Here is a 22,169-nt window from a genome sequence, read left to right as displayed (position 1 = left end):
CGCACAATCAGACCAAAGAGAACGACACATGAATACGCATCCCTGTGTGTGTGTGTGTGTGTGTGTGAGAAAGCTGCATTCAAGCTAACTTTGTGGAGGAGTTGAGAGTCCACACACAAAGACGTGGACCCAGAAAAGACACAATGAACGCAGTCCCACCTGGAGAATGGAACGTCTGCCATCTTACATTAAATAAACACTATTGCACCTTACACACACACACACACACACACACACGCACACACACATGCGCTCGCATCACGCCGGGCCTGCAGAGACATTCTGGCTGTAATTTAAGGCGTGGTGGGACAAAGTACAACAGCAAGAACTGCCTGGATGGACGCAGAAAAGACAAGATGAACTCAGCCCCAACGTCTGCCATCTTACATTAAATAAACACTATTACATCTCACACACACACACACACACCTCTGTGCTCCCACAAACAAGCCTCGGCCCCTCAGGCCCAGCAGTGTTATTGCACACACATCCCAGCGGTCCCTCCAGCTGCTTTATAAAGAATCGGGGAGCGTTACTTGGAAACGCTCCGGCGCTGCCACGGGCCACGGTGGACGTCTGGATCTGATTAGGCTCCGCCGGTGTTCTCCTCCGAACCGAGTCGGAGGGACACGTATCCCCCATAACGCCGTCTATCTTCATCTGGAGGCCTCCGCCCATCCTGCTCAGATAAATCTACCCCCCCCCCCCCCCCATCTAATTAATCCAAGGTGGACTTTCTACCGCGGTGCATTCAGGCTCACGAGTGTGCGGATGAGTCCTCTGACATGCTCTCCCCCTCGTGCATTTAACCCATGGAATTGTTCTGTTGAGTTGTTTTTTGTCTTTTCAAGGTCTAATACTAATTAATAACTGTGGCAGCGCGGCTCTCTTTAAAAGAGCTGGAAAGCATGAAAGAATTGCATTAGTCCGGAAGTCAGTGAAAATATTTGAGTGTCCCGAAATTAAAAAGGTTTTCTGTTCAGACAAGAAGGAATGCTTTTATGTTCAAATTGTTGAATTTAACATATTCAGGAGAAGAAGACTGTTAAATATAGCAGAGGGACAAAGTATTGTCTGAGAGAGCGGAGGAGGCAGTGAAGTGGGAGGTTTTTTTTCACCTGAAGGCCTCGATGATGTAGGCGGTGACGGCGGCGCCGCCCTCGTGAGCGTTGGGTTGCCAGGTCAGAGAGACGCTGTTCTTGGACACGTCCGTGACGATGGGCTTGTGCGGCGGGCCCGGCAGCTGGAAGGGCTCCGTGGCCTGGGCCACCGACGGGTCAGCGCTCTCTGGAGGGAGAGGGGAGGAGGAACATCAACAAGAAGCGTCTCATTATACCGTCTGCGGAGTCTCACGTTGACTGAACGTTCGCCTTTTGGCTTCTCATAACAACTATTGGACGGTAACTAACCATCACGGCGCTAATAGTCAAATAACGGCATTCTGTGTCATCAGAGCGGCTTGTTACTCCGTTTAATTCCCTGTTTTTTAATGTTCATTCCGCCTCGTTCTCTTTGTCCTCAAGCACTTTGTGCCGCATGTCTTGTATGAGAGCTGCTATACAAATACAGTACTTATGCCACTAATGAAATCTCTCCAGCTTGAAGTCTTTCTTCGTGGAGAAGATAGAGAGCAGAGCCTCACAAAGCCGTCATCATGCTTCACATTCGTACACTTTCCCACATTTTATGTGTGCAGTCTGCCCAGCAACAGCAGGTTGGATCCTCAGACCGTTTAAAGAAAAGTCTCACGTTGACAATTACACTCTAACTGTCACTTCAAACTATAAGTAAGTGTTACACAGTGCCCAAGCTAGCCAAATTAAAAATAGGGCCGAAATAGAAGCGTGCCAATCAGATTCAGATGTGATTTTCAGCTGTGCAAATGGTTTAATAAAATAAAGTACAAATAATTTGATATATATATATATATATATATAGTCATTTGCATGCATTGAAACCACGCTGAGGCGCTTTACCTTTGACTGTGAGCACTCCGCTCCAGCTCGTCTCTCCGCTGGAGCTGGATGCCAGGCAGGTGTAGACCCCGGAGTCCGTTTCCTGGCAACAGGGAAAACGTGTGTGCTTAGTTTAGAGTGAGCGTGAGCCTCGGATGCTACATTAATGAACCCATTACCCACTGATCAAGACTAAATGTCATATCTCTCAAAGCAGAACGTTTGCTCCCAGCATACTGAGCAGAGGGAAAGCCGGCAGAGCGGAGCGCTGAGACCCAGCAGGTGAGTCTTTACGCGTCAGAGTCAGACGGCTTCTTAACGACCCGTCAGGAGCAGCTTGCCTCACGCGTTTAAACAAGGTGCAACTGCAGCGCTGTCATCAGCCGTCACGTTTGGCCTCTTCTAGCACGATTCTCTCCTCTCGCCTCCGCAGGCGTGGAAATCACATTCCTACAGATATCGAGTCCATATGGATGGACCCCTTGCACGACTTTTGTGTGGATTTCTGTCTCATAAATGATGATATACTTCAACAGTTTTGCAACAAGCTGCGACTTTCTTGACATGAAAGTTTAAATACAGCATCCAGGCATACATTGGTTACGCTTATTTAAATTGAACAGCACAAATAACATCACTTAGGTATCAACTATTATTTAGTTTCTCATCCGCTGACCCTTAACACAGCATCCGCTTTCATGAGCTGCTTTTACTCTGGCCGCTCTGTCATGTAGTAGTCATTTTATTGTATTTTTTTCATAAATGAAATATTCTCAGTGGACCTATTTGAAGTTAAAGTCAAGCTGGTGGCTTTTATGTTCCTCGTCTGATTCCTACACGGCGGAGGAGGAGAGTTAAAGGAGGGATCAAAGGACAGAATTTTAATGAGCAGCTAGCGGTCGAGAAGTGTCTGAAGGAGCCAGTCTTTATACTCAACAGCTACTTAGCATTCTGGACATGCTACGAGCAGACGTAATTAAGAGAGGTGTGTGTGTGTGTGTGTGTGTGTGTGGACGTGCATAAGTGACTATCACATTTTTTGGGGAGGCGAGCCAGCAGCTACACGGGCTGTGAAATTGCGTACAACAGAGGAGATGCTGGGGGTCTGTGCGCTGGAGCGGCGCCTCTGAACACACTTCTGTCGCTCTAGCTTCTCTGCTGCAGGTCTTTCTTTGTGTCTCGCTCTCTCTGTCGGCTTCTTTTCATTTCGCTCTCAGCTTCCAATTCATCCTTCTTTGAAAGGGTACACTTCTACGTCTTTTTGACCCTGGGCTGTTTTAAGTGACTAATGCGGACAACCTTTTTACAGTTGGCGCAGCACTGAGAGAGAGCGCTGCAGACGGAGACGAGAAGTCTCCTGCGAGCGCCTGTCGGGGGCCAAAACAAGCCCTTCTAGATGCCCCGATTAGCGGCTGCAGCGCTCTCCCAATAGTTGTCCTCATTCGTCACTCAGAGACAAAAACAAGAGGAAAAAGTTGTGGAAAAAAAACATACCGAAGTTGCCGTTTAAAGATGTAGAATGTTTTAGAAGACAGCAGAAGATTGACAATTAGCCTGATGAATAAAAGGATCTTTTTTTAAATGTACCTAATATTTCATCATCCCACAATACGCCGCCACCTATAACCCTTTTGTGTCCAATGTGATGCCAACTAAACGGAGCGCCAAGAAACGGAGCAAAGGAGTTGGATTCAACATGTCTGGCAGGCCTCAAGGACAGTGGTTTGTGTTTGGGCGAGACACTGAATGTGAACTAAACTTTCCTCATTTACTAAAAATCCCTGTGGAATTTTGACCACTCGCATTGTTTGATGGGTGTGCCCTCGCATCATCCACCAGCTCTCGCATTCACACCACAACACTGTAACGCAAACATTCCCGCCGAGCGCAAAAGGGCGGGCGTGCATGAGTAACTGCCGGTGGCCTTAATGCCCCATTAAACGCAGCGGTGCACGAGGAAAAACAAGCAGCGGAGAAGAAACAAGGCGGCGGGTTTCCAAACATCACAAATGGAGGCTTTGCAAAAAGGTTTTTACGAGCGATGAAACGCACTCAAACAATGTGGCGAGGAAACAAAAAACATGTTTGTTTACAATAAAAGCTCCAGAGAGAGGAGCTGTAAAACCAGATAAATTATAAATCGGAGCTCCATTTACTGCCCATGGCGAGAGAGTGGGGGGACCGACTGTATTTTAATGTTAACGGCACCTGCGACGACTGCTGGCTCTCTAAATCGCTCTCCTGTTGCACTCTATGCGGGAGCGTTACGGGGAATTTTAATTAGTTTTCCCTCCGTTTTGCTGTAAGAGGTTTCAGCCGGCTGTAGTTCATCAATTTACATGCAGAACCCCGTCCGCCGCAAACACAATGCGCCTCCCCGTATTCACTTAGTCTGCTGAACGCAGCCCGTATTGCTCCCATTGAAAACCTTATACATTATGCAGAGGATGTGCGAGGCCGGCCTATCATGACTAATGCCTCGCTGAGCGGTGTGTGTGTGTGTGTGTGTGTGTGTGTGCTGCGTCCAGGGCCGGCTCATCAGTAACACTGACAGAGGAATTACTCAAGCCTAAGTGGCTTGTCAAAGCGTCCTGCAGGACGCGGGACAGGTGACTCTCCATCCTACCCAGCATCCCTCGCTGCTCCTCCTCCTCCTCCTCCTCACTCTCTCTCTATAGGCCCTGACCTTGAGTTGACCCGTGGGCCGGCTGACTGAAGGGGGTACAAAGCGGGTCCCCAGATGGTGGCGTTTGATTCGGCGGATGGGGAAGCGGTGGAGAGGGCGGGTGGGGTGAACAGCCGGGACACCTGACTATTAATCAAGCCCGGCAGCTCTGAGCGCTGCGCAGAAAAAAACAGATTGCTGAAAAATGGATGAGGAAGAGAACGGGGCGGGAGGAGCTCCGCACTCAAAGAGGGGAATATTACTCATTATTATAGTTTGACTCCATCTTTGGAGTATTTCTGCTTCCACACGTCCTAGAAATCAGCCAAACTGAGTGATCTGAGCTTCCTTTTCTTCGCCCACCACCTGCTAACTACCCACTCGCGGCGGGTAACCAGCCTTCTGCACAGCGCAGCGCACAGACGGTTGATAATGATGTCAGGTCCTTTTTTTAGCCGGGCGCAGAAGGGAAATGCGATTACCGGCTATAACACGCGTGCACTGGGATTTAAAGTCAACACATGAACTCGATTTCCTCCTGTAACGCGATTACTCCCCGTAATCGCTTTACTTTTGTCTGCGTAGTCCTGCACACACTCTTCAGGCTTTGTTTGGGTTACTCTGTTTTTTGTACTTTTGCCACACACACACACACACACACACACACCTCCACCCTCGTAGCCCACGCCCACGGCAACCGTTTAGCAGAACGGCAGCGAGAACCATCTTTACCCCACCAGCACCAGGACACACACACACACACACACTTCCCGTCTGTCCAGGACGTCTTGGCACCGGCGAGGGACCGTGGTAGTGAGTGTCTGGCAGAGATCCCAGGGTAATGGCATCTCCTCACTGCCAGGGTAGGAGGAACAAACACACCATCTGTCCCGCTCCAGGGGCCCCGATGAAGTCCACTTCTGTACACTGATTATTTCAGGTTTCAATGGGTTTTATTTTTATTAGAAGGAAGACTGTGCTCAATGATTTGGTTTGAAATAACTGACATAAACAGATGTTTAGAGATTTAAATTGATGAATCTCGTATTCGTTAACACCTGGGATCTCCGTGAGGGATGTGAACAATGCGGCTATCCTTGTTTTTCTCTTCCACACAGTTTAAAACGTGCCTGATTGTCTGACTGATATTGTACGCACTGAGCAATTCACTCGGTGTGTACAATATTGTAATAACTGATTCAAAAATAGAATAAAAAAAGAAAGAAAGTAGGATCCTAGTTGTGATGGACTTGGTCCAGACATCCATGGTGCCCAGATGATGTGTTGACTTTTCAGCTAACAACACCAGCAGGTGCACATATACATATACCTTCCTAAAAATACATATATATATATATATATATATATAAATATATGACCAAATGTAATAGTGGTGCACAAGCTGCCTCTAGACACTGCACAACAGGCTTACTGTAATACCGGTCAAATTATGTTATGATTACAAAAATGACAAAAATGCTCGCAAAAATGCTAACTATTTTGCTAGCTTAAATGCTAGCTTCAAAATGCAATTTTGAAAAGCTTGTAAAATGCCTAAGTCGCATTGTCTTTTGACTTTATGCCATTATACTAGGGTAGAATCGCATGATCTGTTCAACTGAGGATGTTATCCTCAGTTGCCATTATTTTAGGAAGGCCACGATATGGGGTTTTGAGAGAAAGGTCTCCACCACTATTTGTTGCATTCCCTTGTAGAAACTTAGAATCATCCATGGTATCTAGTGTTGTCTTCAGGTAACTTTGATTAATGAACAAATACCTGCAACAATTTAGACATTCCCATCAGCTCCAGCTAGTTTTTAGTGCTCATTAGCAAGCGTTAGCGCTAAGGCTAAACTACGATGTTAAACACGGCAGACGATACAGCTGCTTAACATCAGCCTGTTAGCGTTGTCAGAATGAGAGCATGTTAGCTCACAGAAGCGCTGTGCCTTTAGTCAGCTGTAGGCCCAGAGTCGTGTTCGCTGCCACCATTACGTCATTACAGCTGTTTTATTCTGTTTTCGTCTCAGTGATGAACTCTGGCGTCCGACATCTGACATCGCCGACGAGCCCTCGACTAAAGCGCTGTTTGTTTCTGGAATGAAATAAACGGCTGATTTCGACAAGTCAGTTTGTGATCTCGTCTGTGAAATCCAAAGCCGTAAATACCAGGTGTTGTTGTGTCTGCTGTAGAACAATAAAATCAAACGCGCCGCCATCACTGAGGGCATGTCTGCTCACTGTGTAGATTGAGATCAAACAGAGCCAGAGTCTACACAGAACTTCAACATGCTTCAAAAGCTCCAGCACTTCCAAGTTGGTGCTCTCAGCTGTCACGTCACTGCTTTTTATTCCTGCCTGACATGAATGCACTTCGGGCGGCTGACTCCCGACTCCGCCTCCCTCTCTCCTCTCCTCTCACTCAGCCTCCTCCATCTCTATCTCCCGCTCCCATTCATCCACTCCTCACTCCCAGTGATGTATTGAGGATTTAATTACAAGTCTCAGCGATCGTTAATCATTGAGAACCCACAATCAATTAATGTGCGAGCCTCCTCCGAGTCGCGCAGAGGCTGCGGTGACCTCAGGTGCTGCTTCATACCCGGGAGGGAATTCTGGGCGGAATGGATTTCATTAGCGCGGAGTAAGACGATGCTAACGACTGCTAATGGCCCGGCGCGCTCATTATCATGGTGATCGCGCCTCGCAGATGCGGTTTTGCCACTTTCCCCACCTCTCTGTCTCTCATAAAAACTCATCATTTGAGTCAAAAAAAAAAAAAAAAAACGTCCTGATGCATTCCCCGCAATTAAAACAGTGTGTTTTATCACGTGGGATTTGGAATTTGATTATCCTGCGTGGACTGCATGATGTTTGATGTGCAAATCGGAATACGCGAAGATCAGGAATACATTTTAATGAGTTCCCTGGAAATTGTGATGGAATGAGAAGCAGTAAAAAAAAAAATACACAATGAATTTAAACACGTTGAAGGTCATTTAAAAAGGCAAAATAACAATTAAAAAGTTTTTCATTCCCTGTTCTACTGTGACTACATGTTAGCAGTTGGAGTGGAAGTCTTTCATTCAAATACCTGGAGGTTGGTGATTTGGAAGGTGCCGTTCTCCATCAAGCTGATTCGACCGTCGTTTCCCAGGATCCTCTGGCCGTCTTTCTCCCATTGGATGCTGGGGATGGGGTTGCCCATGATGTGGCAGTGCAGCTGAGCGGTGGCGCCAGGAGCTAACGTGTGATTGGCTGGGCCCTGCCGGATGATGGGCGGGAGGCGGTCCGAGGGCGCTGCAGGGACAGAGAGCAAAGTTCGATGGGTTGAGATACTCCTCTGATTGTATAGAAGTATATGCTTCATGTGTTAAAGCTGCATTCTCTCTACTGACCAACAGGGGGCGTCTCCTCTGGTTGTATAGAAGTATATGCTTCATATGTTAAAGCTGCATCCTCTCTAGTGACCACCAGGGAGCATCTCCTCTGGTTGTATAGAAGTCTATGCTTCATATGTTAAAGATGCATTCTCTCTCGTGACCACCAGGGGACGACTACTCTGGTTGTATAGAAGTATATGCTTCATGTCTTAAAGCTGCATTCTCTCTCCTCACCATCAGGGGAGCGACTCCTCTGGTTGTATAGAAGTATATGCTTCATGTGTTAAAGCTGCATTCTCTCCTCACCATCAGGGGGCGACTCCTCTGGTTGTATAGAAGTATATGCTTAATATGTTAAAGCTGCATTGTATCTACTGACCAACAGGGGGCGTCTCCTCTGGTTGTATAGAAGTATATGCTTCATATGTTAAAGCTGCACCCTCTCTAGTGACCACCAGGGAGCATCTCCTCTGGTTGGATAGAAGTCTATGCTTCATATGTTAAAGATGCATTCTCTCTCCTGACCACCAGGGGACGACTACTCTGGTTGTATAGAAGTATATGCTTCATGTCTTAAAGCTGCATTCTCTCTCCTCACCATCAGGGGAGCTACTCCTCTGGTTGTATAGAAGTATATGCTTCATGTGTTAAAGCTGCATTCTCTCTCCTCGCCATCAAGAGGCGACTCCTCTGGTTGTATAGAAGTCTATGCTTCATGTGTTAAAGCTGCATTCTCTCTCCTCACCATCAGGGGAGCGACTCCTCTGGTTGTATAGAAGTATATGCTTCATGTCGTAAAGCTGCATTCTCTCTCCTCACCATCAGGGGAGCCACTCCTCTGGTTGTATAGAAGTATATGCTTCATGTGTTAAAGCTGCATTCTCTCTCCTGACCACCAGGGGACAACTACTCTGATTGTATAGAAGTCTATGCTTCATATGTTAAAGATGCATTCTCTCTCCTGACAAACAGGGCGAGGCTTCAAGTTGATTGGCAGGTCTTTACCACGGTGTTGTCTGGGAGTTGGCAGTGTTTTCCTCTTACAATGTTAACCCGTTCACTGTGTTTAAGTTCATGAAAGTTAATTGTAACATTTTGTTTGCCAAAAAATGTCTTACTCCACCCTTTGGTGTCACTTCTGATTTTAAAAAAACAAAGACGACGACCAAAACACAAAATTACGATGTTCAAAACACGGCACTTCAAAACCGTCGCCCATAAAACCAATGGGTGTGGCCACACTATGTCCACCACCTCCATAAAGTCTCTGGATAGAAGGCCATAACCGAGCCTCAGATTTCTCTGACTTTTATCTTACGTTCCTAGTGTTCTGACAGAATGTGGGCTGTGATCCAGATGTCAATGTACAGAGTGTGTAGCACACAGTGTGAGGGAGTGCTGTCTGTCCATGTTTTTAAACTAGCAAGTGAACTCAAGAGCACCCAAATGTCCCTCTCGACGCAACGATAATACACTGCAATCACACTGCAGCACTCATATTCTAACTGGCCTGAAATGACCATCAATCATCATAAAGTACTCTCACAACTGCATGGCGTCGTTGTTTGAATACTCAAATATTTCCTATTCTATATTCCTATCATATTTCCCATTCTTCTGCTTCAAACCCACTACATGATTAACGATTACGCCTGTATGATGTGATTGATGTGTTGTTTGTGGTCATTTCTCAGTTTTTGTTATCATTGTCCTGGAAGTCCTATTTACAGACATACAGTAATAAAGTCAACAGAATCAATATTTATGTTTGCCTGCACTGTGATGTGGCATGAACATTCATAGCATGGCTCTGCTTCAGCTCTGCATACAGACCGATGACGGGAAGGAATGTTGATGCATTTACCTTCTGTGATTGGCCACATCTGCATCATGTCGTGAATGAGCTATTCATGACTTTAATACGTACACTACCGTTCAAAAGTTTGGGGTCACTTAGAAATGTCCTTATTTTTCAAAGAAAAGCACAGTTTTTTTCAATGAAGATAACATGAAATTAATCAGAAAAACACTATACATTGTTAATGTGGTAAATGACTATTCTAGGTGGAAACGTCTGGTTTTTAATGACATATCTACATAGGTGTATAGAGGCCCATTTCCAGCAACTATCACTCCAGTGTTGTAATGGTACATTGTGTAGAAGACTAATGGATGATTAGAAAACCCTTGCGCAATTATGTTAGCACAACTTAAAACAGTTCTGCTGGTGAGAGAAGCTATAAAACTGGCTTTCCTTTGAGCTAGTTGAGTATCTGGAGCATCACATTTGTGGGTTCCATTATGCTCTCAAAATGGCCAGAAAAAGAGAACTTTCATATGAAACTCGCCAGTCTGTTCTTGTTCATAGAAATGAAGGCTATTCCATGAGAGAAATTGCAAAGAAACTGAAAATGTGTCTGGGTGACTGCAAACTTTTGAACGGTAGTGTACATACTTCAAAACAATACTTAAAACATCAACTGCAAGTTCCATCTCCTACATCTGAAATGGGATTGGGATCACATCTCGGTACCGGACCACTGAACCGTGCGCTAAACTTTCCTTAAAAACGGGTCGAAAGTCAACGGAGAGAGAATCTGATGAGATCGCTCGTATTAAATGAAAGCCGTCAGCTCCGTTTACACCAGCTGCACCACTGAGCTTCACGTCGGCGGAATGGAGACACACACACACACACACACACTTGTAAACCCTGCATATGTATCCTACAGAGAAAGCCTGCTTCCAGTCCCCACAGAGAAGCATGCACATATAAGGCTGCGCTGCAGGCCTTTCTGTCTTCAGGGTCAACCTGCGATGTAAACACGTGGTACGAGTGTTTCCCACGAGCGGAGCTACGCTGCAGTCTGGAGGAGCGGAGAGGAGACTGCAACGGAAAGTGTGTCTTTTCTATTCCTGCGACGCAACGACTGAGAGAAAAAATAGAGCACTTCACTCAGCCCGCCGTGTGACATTTGCCTTCAGACGTGGGAGCCCGGCCTCATTGGTATTCTGCTCCGATATCATCAGCTAGCTCGAAGCCAAACCCAAAGTGTGAAGAGTCAACACAGGAGTTAGCGCAGAAAGAGCTGAACAAAATCCCCGAGTGTGGGTGGGGCTGCATGTGGGCATATGCTGCAGCCGGGGTATTTGCATAGAGCTATCACCAGTTGTCCCTTTTGATTACATCAGATAAGGACTCCTGCTGTTAGCTCATTTGGGGGAGGGTATTTTAATTTGAGACGGATTTGAAGGATGCCTTTCTGAATCTATATCGCTGCACGGGGTTTAATCAACAGATTGGGAGAAGTTATTAATCAGGTAAAAAAAAATGAAATCTGAAGATTAGGGAAGATGTTTTCTTTTAGCTTGCTCCAGTTTACAGAGGAGAGTTTCATATTGTTTTTCCTTTGGCTTAAAAAACATTCAATGTTAAACTCGTGTGTAAAGATAGCTGCAATCTGACTGGCAGAATATTCTTATTTTAGAGATGGAACATAATATAAATAAGTATGTTTTCTTTAGTGTATAATCACATGAAGATATTAATCACTGTGATTTTGTTATCTTAGAACGAGCAGTTTGTGTATACAGTAGCCCAGAATGGACAAACTAGAAAGGCAACCTTTAACCCACTGCTAGATGCTGCCTAACCCTCCACGCCGGCCCTTTAACAGACATATTTGTCTCACTCAGATGCTCAAATCTGTCCATATCTATGTGTCATCTATTGCAGGACTGTCTTCCAAAAACCTCTGAAAATAATGTGCCAAATAGATGCCAGACAATACACTTTGTTGTCATTGTCAGACGGGATTTGTGACTAGACCGCATGCTAAGAGGGTTCTTTTGGAGGTGGATTCAATATTGTGATTCACATATTGTGTTATGATTTGGGTTAGAGAATGTTCACATATTGTGCTATGATTTGGGTTAGTGAATGTTCACATATTGTGCTATGATTTGGGTTAGTGAATGTTCACATATTGAGCTATGATTTGGGTTAGAGAATGTTCACATATTGAGCTATGATTTGGGTTAGAGAATGTTCACATATTGTGCTATGATTTGGGTTAGTGAATGTTCACATATTGAGCTATGATTTGAGTTAGAGAATGTTCACATATTGTGTATGATTTGGGTTAGAGAATGTTCACATATTGTGTTATGATTTGGGTTTGAGTTGGACCTTACAGCTGCATCATTTCAAAGAAATAATCATCCTGAAAGTGATTTTTGTCTAGGCGGACCTGAAACCTTTACATTTTTTTCTGTGTGTCATCTTCATTTACTCTTAACCAGTAACATATCGACTGATATGTACACGTCTTAACAAAATCTCACATGTGTACCTTTTATTATAACACCAACATTATTCAAATAGCCCTGCTGGTTGCAGGGATACACCCTTTTTAGTTTGGGTATACAATCTTCAAGGAAATGGCCTAAAAATAGGTTGGTTTCCAAAAGGTTAATGTGATCGGCACTTTGATTACTGATCCGTGTAATCTTGGTTGGTGTGTTTTCACTCACCGCTCTCCACCTCCAGCAGGGCCTTGGTGAGGATGCTGCCGGCCACACTGATGGCCTGGCAGATGTAATATCCGGAGTCCTCCACCTGGACGTCGGTGATGGTGAGCTCGCCGCTCAGCGACACGGAGAATCGGCCCGACTGTGACGGCTCCTGGATGGGGAACAGCAGGATCTGAGAGAACATGAGGGAGATTAGTCTTTTCATCTCACTTCTCCATGATCGTGTCCACACTTTATTGCGTAGAATTCACTTTAAAATGAATCTCATTAGTTTTTTTAATCAGCTTCACATATAGGCTTTCTGTTTTTTGCGCTTCTGAGTATTGAAAGAAAAGCCTTGAACCCTCGAGCTACAACACAGACCTCAATGCCAGACATTAGCTATTCCAATGGCAGCTTTATTAAGAATCTGAATTTGCATAATAGGAATTCAGAAATGTGGCTCTCTCGAATGCTCAAGGATGAATAACAAAACAAAGTAGACGCTCTGGGTCGCGCGGAAATAATGCGGCGAAGACAAGGAGGATGGTTTGAATGCAGCGAGGAAAGGGACCGACCACGGAGAGATGGATGAACTCTGACCTTTCATTCAAACGACGAACCTCAAAACCTTTTGGGACTATGAGTGTCCTCAAACTGAAACACTAAAAAAGCACTAAATGGAGTCCCAGAAAAATTAGAATTAAAATCCAGCGCACGTAAAGGAGACACGGTGTCGAGGGAGTGAGGAACAAGAGCACAGAGCTGGCTTCCTGCAGAAGAACTAAATATCGGAGCTAAAAACAATAAATAAAAACAAAGAAAACCAATGCTTGTGTAGTGCCTGTAACTCATTTATTTCATCCAGAAGAAATGACACCCAGAGTTGTTTTCCTCCAACCTGCATCCCTCATCTTCTCCCTTTTCATTTAGTAAATAACGACGGGGTCTCGCTGCATTTCTATCAATCCCAACATGCTACCCCCCTCCTCGTCCTCCGCGCTTCCTCCTCTTTATCTCTCTCCTCCACTCTTGTTCTCTCCCACACACATTCTCCAGGCCTCCTCCCTCTAATCTGTACCTGGGAGCCATGCTACAGGCACCCACGCACCTCTCGTCGGGCCTTTCAGCGCATTCCAACAGGCTGCAGTGCTTATCACACTCTCGCCTTTCTCACACTCATACTTAAGCATGCACAAAACCCACACACACACATACAGGCCTGAGCAGAGCAGACTCACACTTTGGTGAATAATACCCTGTGTGGATTGTGGGAAAATGTGCGGTGGTGTGTGTGTGTGAGTCACCCTGGCACTACAAGTACATAGTGATAAAAGCTCAGGATGAGAGTCAGGAACATGACAGTGAGAAGCAGAGATGCAGGCTTTCTGTAAAGCACGTGTACCAGAGAGGCATGAGAGGGAGCTGCGACTAACATCAGAACATTATGGGATGCTCTGTTCATCACAGGGTCCCTGTCTTTGTTTTAAGCTGCTTTCATACTCATCCGACTCGGATTCATCCGGTTGGAAATACCTCGAAAAGTACAGATATCTGCTTTCCACATTCTGAAGGTTTTTACAGAGGGGCTTGTTCATATATATCATTCATAGCCTAAAAAATGATATTACTAAAAACATGGTGTAATTTGATTTTTTTTATGTAGTGTTTTCTGAAAGATTTCTGTTCTGAAAATGTATGAAAATTAGCACATTAGACATCATTTTCGGATGAAAAATGTGTTCTCTTATTTTGAAGTAAAAAACTATATATATATATACCTCCACACCCGTCACAACAAGTCTCTTACCTGGCTGCCTTCCTTTTGCCAGAAGACGGCCGGCGGAGGGTTTCCCTTGGTGCCGCAGAGGAAGGTTACGGTGCGACTCGGGGCGGTGATCTGGTCCCGTGGCCGGACCACGATCTGAGGGGGCACTGCAACGCACACGATGGAGAGAAACGGTTAAACAGAAGCCAAGTCTCCGCGCTGGCTGAGCGAGGCTTAATAGAGTGAGAACGTGCCAGAGGCGACATCGAGTGCATTAAGCCGGGACAGGCCTGCAGTGAGGACAAGTCTGCGTCTCTTTATCTCCCACACGCTCAGACCAGCAGGCAGTGGATGGTCACCTGACTGCCCCAACATTGACAGTTAAGGCCACAAAACATTTATTTTTTGGGATTTAAGGGCCACAATGTCAAGAGGACATTTCTCTAAGAACAGTGTAAGTCAGCTGCTGCTCACAGTTTAAATATCCATCATGGCCACGGATTCAGTCAACCAGTTATTCTTGATTCGACATTTTAACATCGGATGAGCCTGTGTGACAATCGTGTGAATTAATCAACCCATCTCTCTGGGTTCATATATACAGATGTATTCATTACTGATGCTTTGAAGCTATGAAAAAAAAAAAAAAAAAAAAGAATCCCTTAAGTAACACACCGGTTTAGCAGAAAAGCAAATATCGAGGCCGCCACACACGTCATGCACAGAGGGGGCTGTGAAGGCTAAAATACATTAAAAAAGATTGATGAATAAATGCATGACGTTGATAAAGCTTTCAGCTTCCCCTCTACTTTATATTATATCGTAGGCGACAATAGAAAGCCTGAGCGCCGTTTGCTTCTTGCTTCCACTTTCAGGTTGTACAGACAGCGTTTCAACAGGAGGAACTTCAGACTAAATTCAGACGAAAAATAACTTAACGCATTTCCACCAAGAAGCTCCTGTTCCCGTTAGTCCCGGGACTTTCAATGAGTTAAAAGGCTCCTTCAGTCTGTGGTTGTGTGCATTTCCACAGCGGTCTGCAGAACTGAAGGAGTTCAGTGTGTTCATCGGAAAAAAAACTTTTGTTTTGTCTCACTGAGGCGACGTCTACTGCTGCATAGTATTTACTGAGGCACTGGTGATGAAACGCAGGAAAAGGAGAGTCTGTCTCCTCAGTAAATCATCTGTCGACTATTTGATGGTTATTTATTTGTGCTTTCTTTGTCTCTCTCTCTCCTGCCGCCCGCCCTCTCAGCTCGATCATCTCTTTCTCTCCGTCTTTTTTACAGAAAAATGAGTCGGGAAAGTTTACGTTGAATGTTATCAAGCGAATAGAAATTCTCCGTCTTCTTTGTGTAGGAACGAAGCGGGACACGGGCTGAAGTTCCTGTGGTGAGAAAAGGCACTGAAGAGGCAGAACTTTAGGTCCAGAAACTATGGGGGCGGGTCTTGCAGGGCTGAACGTCACTGATTGGCTAAACGCGTAGCAGGGTAGTACTGGGCATGGAGTGAACACGTCTAGTACTGGTACAGACATGGAGAGAGAGTGGGAACCAGCTGAGAGCACTAACGGCCCAGAGAGAGAGGGATGACCCCTGACTTTAGTCCCCGGGCTCCTTACTACCTGCAACTATGAGGCCAAAAGGACTATTTGTCTCCAACGGGGCAAAACAGATCACCTGTGACCTTGACTTGTTGGGCTTTGATTGATGACGCCGATGATAGATGCTTATTGGTTAAACTATATGCAATGGCAATCAATCTCGTATGCCTGGGTGGGCGGAGAGCCCATCAACCTCCAGCCCAGAACCCACAGGAGCCCGGATTCAGGTCTGTGGGTCCCCTTAATGATCCCAGGAACCAGGCTAATCAGATGTCTTTGAACATAGACGGAGGGCAGGAGGGAACACACACACACACACACACACACACACACACACACACACACACACACACACACACACACCTCTTTGATTTCCATTGATTCTGTAGCAAGTGACAGGCCTTCCTCCACAGAGGGTGTGTGAATGCATAATGACGCCTCCACCGGTCCTAATTGATTTCTCATCTTCCCACCTGATCTCCTGCTCCTCTCTCATTCTCCGTCTCAATTAAACAGGAGAGAGAGAGAGAAAGAGAGAGAGAGAGAGACCGGAGGTGGAGAGCGTTCGAGAATACAAAGACTGACTAAACTAACAGAAAGAGACGCTGAACCGCCAGTGTTTCAATCTGCATTTTCTTATTTGAAGTGTAAAAAGTTGGATGAAAAAAAAGGATCAAAGGCTGAAAAGTGGTAATGCACCTTGACATATATTCTGTCGTGGCTTTGGGGTTTCTTACACGGTATGCAATAGTGTTGTGTTCCCTTCTTAAAATACACTTAGTTGATGTAAACATTTAAAAATGTGCCAATCCAAAGAAACATAGTGAGAGAAAATAAAAACCTGACAGGTGTTATGTTGGGTTCAAACACACCTCCCTCTTTGCGACTTGCTCGTTCCCCTCACATGAGCTTCCTCTCAAGCCTACGTACACATCGCACCCCCATGTCCCGGTAACTGCTTCCACCACGGGCCCCTTCACACAGCAGGAGGGGACCCGGGTGTCAGCCTCAGGATGAATCACAGCTAAGAGGGCCTTTGCAAAGATGGGCAGGGTCATGTCCTGGGGTCAAAGATGCAGCCCCCCCTCCCACCTCCGCTAACCCGAAAAGGTCAAAGCCCAAACATGCTCCCGGTGCCATGGATGTGAACCGCTGCTACCTTATAACGGGCTTCCTGTCAGGACTGATGCAAGGCCTGAAATATTAAAGAAATGCATTGTAACACCCCTTATGTAATGCAACTCCAGGCTCACACAGATGTGACAAACACACGGGAGAAAAGACACTTGTCCCGCGCCAAAGCAACAAAAAAAAAGAAGCTCGTCAACACCTGAACACCTTCCCCTCGCGCCTGACTCAACGCCATGACTTTGACCCAAATACAGCGACAGCTCGGAATATTCAGGGTATTAAAATGCTGTTTTCAGTGCGCTACACAGCCCTTGTCTGGAGAATAACAATGTTTGATTTGAGCAGGCAAGCCGGCACACTGCCTGAGGCTGCAATAAATAATTAGCAATAATGGGTGCACTCGGCGCGACACTGAGCTTTAGATTTAGGGCAGGCGGAGACATTAGCATCCGTACATGGGATGGAAACTGGGAGACGGATCGTAGCAGAGCAGCTGAAATATACATGACAGAAATGTGGGAAACAATGCCTGCCTGCTGCGGAGGCTGTTTGCACAGCACGTCTCCTACAGTCATTTGGTATTCTGGGCTTCTTGCTTTTAGCTATGACAGCTTTTGTTGCTAAAAAAATAAATAAAACAGAAATGCTGTCACTGATTATTAAACACCGTGGCACCTTAATTTTCCTTTTTTTTTTAAATATATAACCGGCTGTGCAAAAATGATGGCACATAAACTGATAGCTGCGGGAGGCAGAGTCAGGGAGGTCTAAATAAAGAATGAAACACTTGACATAGGAATCTGATGAGCCTGGAGACTCGCAGGGCTGAGAACACAGAACACGCCGAACACGCCGAGAGGAAGCAGAAATAAACAAAGAGCGCGAGTTCCATTTCCACAGCGTTTAGGATAAGAGCGTCAGACGGGAGGAGGAGCGGCGGGTCTCGTGTTTTACTGTGTGATGAGGAGCAAGCTGCAGAGTTATGGCCAGTCTTTACTTTTTTAAATGACCATTTAAAAGTTTAGCCGAACGTCTAAATTGTCGGGCCAGGTCACATAAAATAAGATAAAAAACAGTCCAGACACTTATTTCTAATTTTGGCGACTATATCAAGGAGTGCAGGGGAAGGCAACCTTAGTCACATGTGCCATTGACCACAATTAAAATATATTTTTTGGGGGAAAAGTGACCTTTCATGCCAAATCAAATCACCTCTTTCCCAGCCATTGGCACGGCCTGTTATTTTTTGATTATATATATTTTGATTGAATTTTTCCATCCGCATTCTGTGAAGACCCGCCCTACTCCGCCTGATTGGCTCTTCACCTTCTTTGCAGAACGAGTGTAGTTCATTGCTGAAGAACCAGAATGACGGAAGGTTGATGATTTCAACTCAGATGGCAGCATTCTGCACATTTTTATATTTTGCTCTGCATGTTGTTCATGTAGGACACAGGAGATGTTTCAAGTGGCCTAACCTTCAAGGAATAGTTCCCACAACGACAATATGAGTAACTATAGTGGTCACCTCCCGAGGCTCCTTATGGTCCCAGCTAAAGCTTCCTAACTCCCTTTTTTAGATCTCTTCACTGGCTCCCCATAGAGCATAGGATCCACTTTAACATCCTCACATACAGATCACTGCACTGACTTTTGCATATGTGGCTGAACTACTTCGCCCTTATTTAACAGCCCGCAACCTCACGTCCAACCAGTAAGTCTTCTGTCCGTCCCACTGTGTTTTTTTATTGCGCCATCTTTTAATGTGTATTTTATTATGCTTTCTTAACTGTTGTAATGTTTTGGCCCCCGTTATGGTCCATTTGGTTTAATTTATGTTTTTCTCGACTCCTGTACAGCACTTTGTGACCTTTGTGAAAAATAAATAAACTTTATTACTTACTATACATTGGTGTTACGCGGAGTGGAGCCGTTAAACAATCAAAGCAAGCAATTGCAAACAGACTTTGACAGAAGTCATAAAGAAATACAAAATCTTAAACGCTAAAAAACGTTCTGAAAATCACTTACTGGGAGGATTATTGGGGCATGTTTTGTTTAGCTATAGCTTAAATTGGATTTCCATGAGCTCATAAATACAAGACACTTGGATAATGCAGCACAAGAGTTTTTTGGGACGTTTTAGATTCTCATTTGCCGTCCTATGTTCGACTTCCGTCCTTGAAAAGAAAACCGTTGTCTGGGACCACAGAGCCTCGGGAGGCGAGTGCTGCATTCATTGTTTTGGGGTAAACTTTTCCCTTCACATCACCTGATATAATGGCTGCATTCGAGGGTTTTGCAGAGTCGGCCATATTGCCTGGTTTTGCTGATCTCAGCCATATTTGGGTTTATGGAAGAAACATATTCAAGGTAGCTCCAAAAACTAAACCCAGCAGACGCGTGTTTCAACGGGCTCCGCTGCGCACCACACACACACACACACACACACTGCGCACCACACACTGCGCTCCCACCAAGACGGATCAGAGCGCAGTGTGTCGCTCACTCGCATCGCAAAGGTTGACAAAGTGCTTACAAGCAAAGAGTCTTACCTCCCCCGCTCCCCCTAAACGCACACTTGACGTGTGATTTGCTCCAACGTACTGATGCTATCACACACGAGGACACACACACACACACACACACACACACACTGGCTCCCAAGCAGGAGTTCCTCAGGGGCCTGGATGTGACAGGCAGCTGTCACAGTCCCACGCTGATGCAGACAGCCTGTTTCACACACGCACGCCTGAGTAAACACACTCTCACGCTGCTGCTGCTGCTGCTGCAGCTTCACCCTTTCATATCACACACACACACCCCTTTTCCCTGACCCGGTTTCCAATCAGCAATCATGATTGAGGTGGTTATTTCACAAGTATAATGAATTACAGCCGAACCGTAATTCATGTATGCTTTTATTTAATTTGGAGCGGGACTTGTGTGCCCAGAACTGATGCCTATTTATCCAGCATCAATATATGCATTGGAGAGCTGGCGCAGCTTTAAATAGAATACTATAATTATAAATAGTGTAAGTTACGGTAGCAGCTCCGTATTTCTGGAGGTAAAGCAGAGAAGTGAACCTTCCCCACAGGGTCCATGACAGAGAAATTAGACTGGATAGAATTAAAAAAGGAAGGTCACCTGTAGGTCCTGCCTGCACACACGATGTAGCATGAGATCAAAATGTGGGGTACGGTGGTTTTCCTTCTCTGGACTATTGCCTTGAGGTGTCTTTCATTCCCTCTGCACATTTACAAACAGGACTTAGTCAAGTCAGGCTTAAGACATCAGGCCCTGCTCTGTACTTGAAAAGTAAAATGTTCACATTCTCCTCTTGGCACTATGACTTGAGGTGTTTAAATTCCCTGACTGGGCACTGCCCACATACCGATGTGTGCAGTATTTCAGTCCAAGACAAATGTCCCTAGTAAGATTGCCTTTGCATGAAGAAAATATTCTATTCCTTAAAGTGGCAGTAGTCACGTTCTTTGGTTTATCTTATCATTAAGAAGTACAACAAATACAAATTAAGACGGTTGCTATAAGCCTTGCTTTCACTGCAATTGTGTCTGCCACAAGGTACGATCTCCTGGGGAAATGAAGGCTCCATTTATGGTCCAAAGGAAAAGCCTCGAGAGAACCTCAAACGAGCATTCAGCCAACAGAGAGAGCTCTGGGACTTGAGAGGCTTCCAAACCGACGTTCAGTCCGCTTTCTTTCTCTTCGATCATGAACAGAATCTGCTTACTTATTAACACCATCGGGTGATTTACTCTGCCTTTATCATCAAAACAACATCTGGGTTTCTAGTGCAAATCTTAATTCTTATGATGGTTTCTTGCTTTGGAATGCAGCCAAGCTGCTACTCTTAGCCGAGCTGCTAACGTGAGCCGAGCTGCTAGCGGCAGCCAAGCTGCTAATGTTAACCGAGCTGCTAGCAGCAGCCGAGCTGCTAACGTTAGCCGAGCTGCTAGCGGCAGCCGAGCTGCTAGCGTTAGCTGAGCTGCTAGCCGAGCTTCTAGCAGCAGCCGAGCTGCTAGCGCTAGCTGAGCTTCTAGCCGAGCTTCTAGCCGAGCTTCTAGCAGCAGCCAAGCTGCTAACGTTAGCCGAGCTGCTAGCGGCAGCCGAGCTGCTAGCGCTAGCTAAGCTGCTAGCCGAGCTTCTAGCAGCAGCCGAGCTGCTAAAGCGGAAAGCGATCCGCTCGTCCAACAATAGTACCTCTTGAAATCTTGAGGGGAGTTGTCTGACAAATAAGTATTGGAAACAATCTCTTTGGCTGGCGTGTTACTGTGAACAGATGTAAGACTCAATACCAGAGCTGAACATGTGTGAAGAAAAGTTAATTTCATGTGGTGTGGAGCCATTAGTCACCCCCATTAGCCCATATTAGCCCAAACCTTTGCAGCAGAGAACTGTTCTGCTAATGGACATAAATCTGTTGATGCCCTCTACCAATGTGTGTCACAGCTTAAAAGGGTTACTTCATCCCTCTCAATTGCCCCTGCCCACGCACATGAAGGGACTGAGAGGTGGAAACAGATGAAATGTTGGAATGGTGTGAGCCTGTGAAGCTTCAAGACCCTTTCAGAAATAAAGAGATCTAGACATGAAGAACACAAAGACAATTTCTCCAAAAACACTCACAGTCCTCCCCTGAAACATTGTTCTTGTTGTGACAGTGGGAAAAGTCGCTCTGACAGTCGACTCCTCAGACACCAGTAAAACTACGTGTTTGTCTTCCAGTATCTTGATGAAAACCTCCTGGAGACAACATTTGGTCTTCCATGCTAAATTTCACGGCGCACAAAAGGAGCGTTTCCTCTCACAGCTTTGTGCCATTTAATCACCACAAGAACACTTGGTAACGTTATCGTGCCGCAGCAGCCTGGAGTTAAATGACCAGTTTGTCAGCTTCCCAACCGCACCGCTCTGTTAGCTGGAAGAAATATCAAAGCACAGAGGCACTATTTTTCCCAGCGAGGAAATTGAATTGTCAAAGCATGTGTGATTAATCAGTATATTACTGAAGCACCATGATACTACAGTAATGTATTCATTTATTTTGCAATATTAAAAAAAAGAAAATGCAATGGAAGCTCCACCTAGATGAGCTGAAGCTTAACTGAAGTGCAGTTGTGGA

The 22,169-nt window shown here is 45.5% G+C and overlaps 1 protein-coding gene across 1 annotated transcript in view; it reads right to left on the bottom strand.

Moving 5' to 3' along the window:
* Positions 1-22,169, bottom strand: part of robo3 (roundabout, axon guidance receptor, homolog 3) — a gene marked incomplete at both ends in the record, with an annotated part of 142,964 nt that overhangs the window by 11,067 nt on the left and 109,728 nt on the right. Inside the window, 5 exons of the mRNA XM_079237934.1 lie at positions 1,119-1,287; positions 1,977-2,058; positions 7,718-7,923; positions 12,540-12,711; positions 14,329-14,453. Coding sequence (XP_079094060.1) covers positions 1,119-1,287; positions 1,977-2,058; positions 7,718-7,923; positions 12,540-12,711; positions 14,329-14,453 — 754 coding nt within the window. The remainder of the gene's footprint in view (positions 1-1,118; positions 1,288-1,976; positions 2,059-7,717; positions 7,924-12,539; positions 12,712-14,328; positions 14,454-22,169) is intronic.

The sequence above is a fragment of the Taurulus bubalis genome (assembly GCF_910589615.1).
Source record: "Taurulus bubalis genome assembly, chromosome: 2".
Lineage (NCBI taxonomy): Eukaryota > Metazoa > Chordata > Actinopteri > Perciformes > Cottidae > Taurulus > Taurulus bubalis.
This window is presented reverse-complemented; position numbering and strand designations above follow the sequence as displayed.